At 37.3% G+C, this 10213-nt stretch overlaps 1 protein-coding gene across 1 annotated transcript; it reads left to right on the forward strand.

Moving 5' to 3' along the window:
• Positions 1-570: 570 nt before the first annotated feature.
• Positions 571-6694, forward strand: LOC122672925 (prostatic spermine-binding protein-like). The gene is made up of 3 exons (XM_043870431.1): positions 571-749; positions 859-1284; positions 6368-6694. The coding sequence occupies exons 1-3, from the start codon at positions 711-713 to the stop codon at positions 6608-6610; spliced, it is 708 nt and encodes a 235-aa protein (XP_043726366.1). The 5' UTR covers positions 571-710; the 3' UTR covers positions 6611-6694.
• The last annotated feature ends 3519 nt before the right edge of the window (positions 6695-10213 follow it).

The raw sequence follows: 10213 nt of genomic DNA on the forward strand, positions 1-10213 counted from the left end.
CCCAAAAAAAATGGTAATTAAGGGTTATAATTATCATGTTTTGCCTTATCCCTACCATGTGTCTATCATCCATAGCTCAAATTAGTCCAGATGGACATATGTGGAGAAGATCTAAACCATAGATAGTTAAAAACTGGAATGACAAAAAACACATAGTTTGATACTGTACGTTTTACATGGTCTAAAATAAGAACATGACAGTCAAAATATGTTCAAAATTTTCAAGGGCACGACATACATTTTACATAGCCTTGTGTCTAGGCGCAGGAGTTTTGCCCCACACACGGCCAGGTGGCGTTTTCTTTCCCTAAATTCTAATACCCATTTTAAATGTTAAAAATGATTAGACAAGATAAAATGCCTTCTAAAATGTATGGCCATGGGTATGTATGCATCAAAGGATTGTTACAATAATATAATAGGGGGTGGGGTGGTGGGTTGGATACTTAGCCCACAAAATTGGGCCCAATTTAACTACCATAGAACTAAGGTCCGGTTAGGGTATGTACGAACCCTAACCCTAGGTAAAGGTAACGTTAGCCCTAGAGGGTTTTAACTTTAACACCTCCACACGTGAGAGGAGGAATATGTAGCGCCGCAAAGCTTCACTAACACATAAACACAGAGTCTTATCGGTAGATCCCTCACTAGCCGTCCGTTCTGTTGCCACGTCATCGATCCGTGAGATTTCGTGTTAGACGGCTGAGATCATGGTTGCAGAGCTACTGGAAACGCTCGGAGAAATTCCTGTATTCTCTTCCCTCTCGCCTCTCCTGTTTTCCCTAAATTTCGATTTTTAATTTATTTTTTTCTTGATTTTAACTGGAAAATCTGCGAAAAAAAATTAAAATTATGCAGAAGATGAAGATCATGGATGAAGAAAAGGAGCTCGAGAAAGAGAAGGAAATTAGGGTTTTGAATGGCAAAATCCATGATAGCAGTGGCGAAGATGTTGTCGACGACGACGACGATGACAGTGAGGATGAAGATGATGATACGGTCGGAATAAAGGACGATACGGTAGGACAGGAGCAGGAGGATGGAGATGATGGCGATGAGGATGAGGAAGATGATGATGAAGACGGTGAAAATGGTGACGATGACGATGATGTTGAGGAGATTCCTCGCTCTGCTGCTGCTCCCCAAGTTTACTCCGTAGATGACGAGGATGACGATGAAGATGAAGACGATGAGGACGACGATGACGATGACGACGATGATGATGACGATGATGATAACAGTGAGGAAAACGATGATGAAGACGAGGAAGGCGAAGGGGAAGAGGTAATATTAAATAATCTCTACTGCAGCCTTATTTTTTCTGTAGCTAAAAACTCTTCTATTGCTATTTCCTGTTTAGATTGTACTGTCTCAGCTTATTGCTACTTTTCATTTAGAAAAAATCGTAATTTATATGCAATAAATTGTCTAGTCTGTAGATCCTTCCTGATCTTGTGTAGTTTCTGTGATATATTTTTCTTTGTGTTTCTGCTCTTGAATATAAAATTTTATTGGTCTTCTTTTACTACGATTTAAGCTTTAAGTTCCCCCCCCCCCCCCAACCCCCAAACAAAAAAATGAAAAAAAGAAAAGGAAAACTGACCTTGGCTATCCTTTTTCCCAATTTGTTACATATTTTTGCACTTTTATTATATTAATTCTACGACAATAAATTAGGCCTTTTTTTTCATCACTTACTATTCTATGATTTGTACACCCAAAAAAGTTATACTATTTCTTAATCTATGTGAACAAAGAAAAACTTCACTGGAAAAAGGCTGGATAGTTTATTTGCTAGGGTTTTCATGTTCCATTTAGCTGTGGCTGCCATCTATAGATTTCCTTTTTTTGTTGGTCTTCGATTTTATAGTATAGGTTAATCAATTGTGTATGGTCATACAATGGAGTATCTGTTACTCTCCTAATGGTGATTCTTGGGCCATTATCCTTCACTCACCTAATGGTGATTCTTGCTAACACTCCCTGTTCCTGTTAACTGCATTTTTGTTTGGCAGATTTTTGGGTATTGTTCATTATTGTCTTTATTTGACCCTCACTATTCTTTACATTTATGCAAGTTGACTATGTTATAGGAGTATTTTGCTTAATTTAGCTTGCTATTAGTTTGGTGGATTTGTATGTTCTCTTCCCTCTTATTGCTGTTTTTCATGTGTTTACAACAAACCATGAAACATGCTAATTTTACTTGTCTACAAGTTTTGTGGTTGTTATGTTATTGACTCTATTGGTATGTAGCAATTTTTACATTCTTCTTTCTGTTTTGGGTTTTCATTTTATGATCCTTATGTTGCTTATCTTTTCTAATGGATTATCTGTTTTATGGTTTGCTTTTGCAATTCCTTTGTGAAACCATTCAACATCATGTACTTTACTTAAAGAAGATCCAACTTTTTTTTTTTGTTTTCAAAAAAATTGTTACTGGAATTGAAAAGGCAGACATCTTTTTATTGAGAATAGTTTGATAAGTTCTTAGCCTCTTTTATTATTTCGAGGGGGGTGGTATATCTGGTATTTTGCCTGTTTCTGGGAATAAGGACTACTTGGTTAGTTACCCTGTCACTCGACCACTGTCTGCTTTACACCTGATACTACACATACAAAGAGGTTGGGATGCACATACTTGATAGGTCTCACTAAGGATCCTTTCTTTACCTAGTTTCAGCTTGTAGGGCTATCTGATATGTAGATCCTTTTGTTAGATTAGATTTGACTGTGCCAAAAAATATGACTGATCCAATGGTCTGTATTATCCAGTGCAATTATTTATTTTAAGAGTTCTATTTTGGACCTGCCAATTTTGAGTCCTGGCCTATCATTTTTGTTCACAGGTGGGATGTTTACTAATGAATTTTGCAATTTCCTCTTTTTGTGTGTGTGTGTGTGTTTTGGCCATGTTCAGTGTAATTGTTCTTCAGTGTTTAAAAATTACAATTTTTTTGTGATTTCTATTAGTCTTCTTGTTTAGGCTGTGTGTGTGTGTTTTGGCCATGCTCAGTGTAATTTTTCTTCAGTGTTTAAAAATTACAATTTTTTTGTGATTTGTATTAGTCTTCTTCTTATCATCTTTTTCAAAATTTCCCCTCATTATCTGATTGGTATCTCTTCAACTCTGTCTCAGTTGTCAACAAAAACCTGTCTTGTGCTGTTTCTGTGAAATGATTGCTACATGGTTCTAAATGAGCCAAATTCTAGAGAAGTGCTGTCAACCCCCCCCCCCCCCCCAAAAAAGCTGGAAATTAATTTGAAGTTGTTGGGGCAAGATTTTTTCTATTTTCTTTCTTTCTTTCTTTCTTCTATATCTTTTGGGGAAAAGAATGCTACCTGGTTGCGTAGCCCGCTTGGCCGTTGCGCCTAGACAGAGAAGCACATGAAAGTACCGCACTGCCCCCATGGAAAGGTGGAAACCCATCAGGGCAATGCTTGCACGCGTGCAGGCTCTAGAGGCCCAGGCAGCGATCCCTTTCCCATATCTTTAATTTGCTTTTGCATTTATTGTTCCCTTACCCTTGTTTCGCATTTCATATTTGAACTTTTTAGTTTTGTGAATTCTTTATATTAGAACTATAACAAATGTTAAGTATGGCATAAATGTTTTCACATAGCCCACATAGGATGGGCTTCCTTGACAGCCCACCTTTTTATGCCATGTGGAATGACGTGTGGCAATTCTGAGTCTCTGACCTTTGGATATAGAGTGCAGGATACGGATTAGCCACATGTCAAATTATACAGCCTAATTCAAGCATATACCCCACCGGTGTTTCCACTTGTATGTCCACGCACGTCTATGATTCTTTGATGACTACTGTGTAGTTTCCCATATTCCAAAATTTTCAAAGCTCTGTTTTGCCACTTGGCAAACTCTGTTGGAGCTTAAATTTGATATGTGAATAGGGGATCTTGAAGTCTACCTGTCCACAAAATTTGGGCCCAACTAAGCTGCCATGTGGCAGATATTCTGACCACCCAAAATGGCCTTCGTATATGGGCTGTGCAGGATCCATGCCATACTTTAAGTATCTCAGCCTAGATTCATTTTCAGGACCCAGGGATGTCTTTCATTGAACAAACCCAATTTAGTTTGGCCATTTTGGCTAGGGTTGAGGCCTTCTGAAGCCCAATCGCAATGAGAAATACTATGTGTAGTTCCATTCATTGTATCAAATGAAGTGTTCTACTTAGTGCTGAGATTGCTTTGAGTGCAAAGATATTCAAAGTTCATCAGCCAAAAAAGAGAAAGACTTGAATATCAAATTTTTAGGTTTAGCTGAATTTGTCTTGTCTTACAATGTGTATAAACAATTCTAACTGGAAAGTCTGGACCTAAGGCAACCCAATCTTGGTCCTTTCTGGGTTATCAAGTGGATATTTACAACCTTACATTGGTTTCAGCTTTCAGGTGGTGTGGGTTTAACTGTCAGACATTGGGTTTTTGTGAAAACACTTTTTGGCACTATATGTCGTTGTGTACAATGCCCAACTGGGCCTGGTGGGAGTCAGGACTCAACTTGATTGGGTTAGGGTTTTCACCTAAAGTGAGAATACTTGGTTTATCCTTGGGTTGGATTGGCTAATGAGGTTAACTGTCATACCTTAAGAACTTATCCCCCAAAGGCTCATATAAAGGGTCATATACAAGGGTTTGGCAAAAGTTGTCTCACCTGATTGAAGCCAATGAAATTCAACTTCGCTACATATTCAGATATATGTCACAATATTAATTTATTTACTGTATTTGGACTGCAGTTTCCATTCTAGTTTCTTTATTTTACTGACTGTTACACATTTAACTTGTTTTGTATGAGTTGTATAAACATACAAAACAATGGAGCAACCTTACTGTTGTGCTGAGGTCCACTTTAACCAGACCTCAAGATGGCAGGAGCCTTGTGCATTGGGTATGCCCTTTTTGTATGATTTGGATAAGCCAGCGAAATCCTGCCTTTATACTTGCCCCTTCGAAACCTTTCTTGGTCTTTGTTTTAGCTTTGTGATCCATATTCCATAGAAAGATTTTGTGACTTGTGGGGGAGGGTGGTGATGGAGCAGCTTTGGGGGTGACATTTGACTGAGTTATTTATTTATTTGGGAGGATGCTTCGGTGGAGTGATCTGTTAGGTCTCTTTAAAGTATTATGGATACCTATGGTGTATAAATTCTGTTACTTTCAACAACATGGATTAGCTGTTTTGTTTTCTATTCGAACCATTGCATGATTAAAATATTGTTTTTGTGAGTAATTTTCTTTAGCATTTCAGAACAATTTAGTAAATTATTTATTATGTTTATCATTGTTGATTCTTTTCCATTATATGTGAGTATTCTTAGATTCTAGAATCAAAACATATCAAATTTTGTAATCTGGTTTTGGCTGGAGTTTGGGATTTTATAGTCAAAATTTCAGAACCCAGAATCCGGATGGAGCATGAGTTACTGGGTTTTTATCTCTGTGGGCATTGATTGCTGTTACTTGTTGGTTTTTAGGATGTCTTGGGAAATTATAAACCACCATCAGTGCCATTGTGCACTTTCAATCATAAATTTAAAAACCAAAATCACCCCCCTCGATTTTGGTCCAGTCTCAACTCAGAACTTCCCTGTTCAAAAACTGGGTAAAAAAGTGGTAGTTTTGAAAACTGTCTTTTTTTGTTGTGTGTGCTGCCCTGTTCAATTTGCTGGTTTATTAGTATTAACTTTTGAAACTTGACATTTATTCGTTGTTTTTGTCCTTTGCAAAAACCGTGTTTATTTCAGTCAAAACCAGACTGAACCGAATGAACTGGAACCCAGCAGCTTTCGGTTGACACTATTTTGAAAACTATGATTTCAATCATGGGGGTTTACACATTCTTCTGAGGAGATCTGTTTGAGTGTTGCACAGAAGTGACCATTGTATGATCCAAATAAGCTCTCTCCATGCACCCAGTTTTTCCTAGGACAAAAGTGACCATTAGATGACCAAATAAGTTCCCTCAGTTCCCTCCCTACATTTTCTTTTCTTTTTAAGCATGCGATAATTTGTTCTGTTAGGTTCACCCAGATACGGTTCTCTTTTGGCATATGAGATCCATCCAAGTTATGAAATTGGCTGTCTGATTCTTCCCTCATACTATGTTTCTTATGTATTCATATATGTTTAGTAAACCATGCTTATTAACATCTATGTATTTTGTTTTCATTTTGGAGTCTGATGATTTGCTTGGAATATTTTTTTCCCTCTCTTGGTTTCACCTCTTAATGTGCACACTTTTCTTATGCACCTTTTTTGGTAAATTTTTGTGCTTCATTCCTGATCTCGTGTTCTAGCTGTCTCATTTTCTGACATTATGTTGTGTTAATTACATAGGAGGATATGGGAACAGATTATCTTGTAAGACCTATTGGTCCTGCTGAAGTTGAGGAAGATGCTAGTGATTTTGAGCCAGTTGAAGAGAATGGAGAGGAAGAAGATTTTGATGAAGATGACGAGGACAATGATGATGACGCTAGTGGAAAGGATGAAGTCTCAACCAAGAGGAAGAGATCAAGTAAAGATGATTCTGACGATGATGGTAGTGATGAGGATGATGAGAGACCCTCCAAGCGATAGGGTGGGGGATCTTTGGGTTGAAGACTGACAATGACACTAGGTCAGAGTCTCTCCTTTCACCCTACCTCACTCTCTTTGTAGGAAGGAAAGGAAGAACACTTCATGGATTCTTTCTTTTCCCCCTTTCTGTTCCTGCCACCCTACCTTTATCTTTCCTGTTCTCCATCTTGGTGCAGTGACATGGGGTTGACTAGTGTCATTTGGGAATGCTTGTGGTGTATGGGTTGTTGGTTAAAATTTGAAGACAATAGGTTTAGGCCTTTTGTATGTTATAAACTTAGGTCAGTTGTTAATGTCTAATGTTTTTAGTTGCTGAAAAAAAGACATTTTGCTTTGCATTCTGTAGATGTGACCTGTTAAGTAATTTGTATTGTAGGTTTCTGTGATGCATTTTGCTTTGCTCAGTCTTTAGATGTGACCTTTTAAGTAATTTGTATTTTAGGTTTCTGTGATGCATATTGCTTTTCTCAGTCTGTAGTTGTGACCTTTTAAGTAATTTGTATTTTAGGTTTCTGTGATCATTTTGCTCTTGTTATGTATGCTTTCTGTTGGATGGAAAGTGAATGAGCCATTGTTCTATATCTTGGGTCCTGGGGTATAAAACCAAACAGTTTGAAGAGGGAAGGGAATCTTTCTTTTAGGCCATGTTTATTTTGCTAAAAAATGGTTAACTCTTCATTTCTTGCCAAACAAACATAGCCTTTAAGAATTATTTTGACATCACATCATGCAAGAATAATAGACATTAAAGGAAAAGGAGAAGACTCATAATTTTTTTAGGTTTCTATGAAGCATAGCAGATCAGAAAAATAAATACCCTGTTTAGATTGGAGTGTAGTCTGCTGCTTTGATGAGAAAGATGCAACTAAGTAGCGAAAAGAACAATCTTTTGACAAATGTTAATACCTACATTTCTGTTAAAACTCTTCATGTGGAATTTCAAAAATGTAAATAAAAAAGTTAGAAATCTTTTTCGATTTCTTGCAAGAACTCCATGTTTTTTGTTCCTGGTTTCTTTTCCCCTTTGATAAAAAGTCTAGTATGGGGACTCAAAGAAGATTTCTAACACCTTCAGAATCTTATGTTATTGAAGGTTGAAACTGGTAGAAGTGGCATTACTTTGCATCATGGATGGTGTCTCTTTTTGGGGAACCAATAATCAGAATGGATTGTCTTGCTAGGAATTGGAACCAACCCATCCAATAGCTTATTGATCAGGATTTGGTCTTAGTGTTAGGTTATTGATCTGGATCTGGTTTGATTGTAGGAACCGTTGGAACTAAATGCATAGACTTGAACTTGTCCTACACCAGTTTTTTTGCTTTAAAATGTTAAAAGATGATCCTTGCTATTTTCACATATAGTTAAAGTGACTAATATTATACAGTTATTGTTTAGGTGCTATTAGAACATGACTCAAGATTAAGCAAGACATTTGGCCCCTTGAATTCTACCCCTCATATCTGATGTACATAGAGGACATACAACAATAGTTAATGAATTGCTCTTAAAAAATTCTAGTCTGCTTGAGATTTATCATTCCAATGGGAAAAATGCTTTACATTTCGTTGCTCAACGAAGGTATGTTGAAATTGTAAAAGCATTATTAGACAAGGATCCATAGTTAACAGGAAGGACTGACAAGAAAGGACAGACAGCTTTGCACATCGCTCTAAAAAGGGGATTGACAAGAAAGGACAAATAGCTATGCACATGGCTGTAAATGGGGTAAACTATGAGGTTGTGAAACTGCTTCTTGAAACAGATGCATATAAAAACTGCATTTGGTACTGACAAAGCCCAACGTCAATCTTTACCTTACAATATGATCCTCATTGGTAGAAGTTCATCAACTAGGTAGGGCAAGTCTGGTGTAACCTAACTAACATCGTGAGGTTTATGGGTTTGTAAGTAAGGTTTTAAAAATCTTGGGGACTACATGATAGGTCAACAAACCTCTGGGGTGTACAAGATGTTTACTTAACAAAAAAAGTCTCTAGCTATTTATTGATGGTAGAGAGTGTTCTCTGTTTGTTTGGGGGGGGAGAGCATGGGTGCTATCACCTAGGGGTGTAAATGAATAGTCAAAATCCGTTTTCGTATCCGTGTCCGTATCCGTTTAGCACTATCCGAATCCATCTGAAAGCTAAACGGATGCGGATACGGATAGGCTATAGCTATTTGAAAGTTATATTTACATGTAAACAGATAAAATATCTGATCCGTATCCGTTTAGCACTATCCGAATCCGTCCGATAGCTAATCGGATGCGGATGCGGATATAGCACTATCCGAGCCGAATCCAATCCATTTACAGCCCTACTGTCACCCCTTGTGTCTATCTCTCTCCTTGGCGTAGATATGTCAATTCATAGGGGGAGGAAAGAGATAGCCGCGGGATGCTAGTGGAACCTATGCTTCAAGAACATTTTACTATTTTACAAAAGGGAGAGGGTTCTCAAAGCAAGTGGCATAGACATGTCATAAAGAAACCATTTCATACATAAGGGAGTAAAAGGGTCATTTCCTGTGGAGAGAGAGCCCTGAGCCAAAAAATTTATTTAAATGCGAATTTCTTTTGGGGAAAAGAATCCCCACGGTATTCTTTTAAGCATATGCCTTCTCATAGTGTTTTTGTTATTTATTTTTGGGTTTTTGTCAAATGCCCATTTGTCCAAATGCATCCTTACAATTTTACAATTTACATGTGTCCGTTTACTTTCAAAACATTGTAACACTTTAGTCCAGTCCGTTAGACGTTAGTTTCGGCACAATATCATGTTTGAAGAATCGGTATCGGATTAGCCGATTTGCATCAGTATCAACTGAGACCAATACTGATTCCTGGTTGATCCCGTCTCAATGAACCAATACAGACAAGGTTAAAATTTGAAATTGAAAAGTCTAATTTTTTTGAAGGAAGCAGGGTAAACCTAATCAATCTGGATCGGTAGAGACCGATATCGATTACTAAAACCCATGGTTTTAGTGCATGATATATTGGTATTGGATCAAGTACCAGTCACTTGCAAAATCAAAATGATACCACTATGGTATCGACAAGGATCGGTCGTATCTGACAAAATTGCTCCCGATTTCCCTTTAAAAGAGGATATTTGACTATTTTACCTCTTGTTCGTACCATGTCATCGATACGATATTGGCACAATATTAGGGTTGACCACAACCGAAACCGTTACATATCGTCCCGATACCGATATATATAGATGCGATAATACATCAGACCATGATAAAAAGTCTCCTCAAAGCTTTCAAATTAAACTTTAATGATTAATATGTAAAGTTTTAAAGCGGTTGAAATATGATTTAAAGAGTCTAATCTTAATTATCTGATTTTTTGGGCAATAATCTTAATTAAGTAAACTCAATCACTGTGAGGAAGACAATAAAAAAGAAAAAAAATAATAAGGGAAAAGAGTTCCTCCCTAAATTAATATGAAACGTGACACTAAGAGAAGGTTATTGGAGATAAATCCTCGAGAGGATATGTGGCACTAAGAGAAGGTTATTGGAGATAAATCCTCAAGAGGATACGGACTCTTGTGAGTTTTTTTTTTGTTTTTTTTATGAAGACTCTTGTGA

The sequence above is a fragment of the Telopea speciosissima genome, chromosome 8 (assembly GCF_018873765.1).
Source record: "Telopea speciosissima isolate NSW1024214 ecotype Mountain lineage chromosome 8, Tspe_v1, whole genome shotgun sequence".
Taxonomy (NCBI): domain Eukaryota; kingdom Viridiplantae; phylum Streptophyta; class Magnoliopsida; order Proteales; family Proteaceae; genus Telopea; species Telopea speciosissima.

What these genes read in the sequence shown, in the direction of transcription:
- LOC122672925 (XM_043870431.1), top strand. Translation starts at nt 711, where the DNA reads ATGGTTGCAGAGCTACTGGAAACGCTCGGAGAAATTCCT. An exon ending in AAACGCTCGGAGAAATTCCT is followed by an intron (nt 750 to 858) that starts GTATTCTCTTCC and finishes AAAATTATGCAG; the next exon opens with AAGATGAAGATCATGGATGA. An exon ending in AGGAAGGCGAAGGGGAAGAG is followed by an intron (nt 1,285 to 6,367) that starts GTAATATTAAAT and finishes TTAATTACATAG; the next exon opens with GAGGATATGGGAACAGATTA.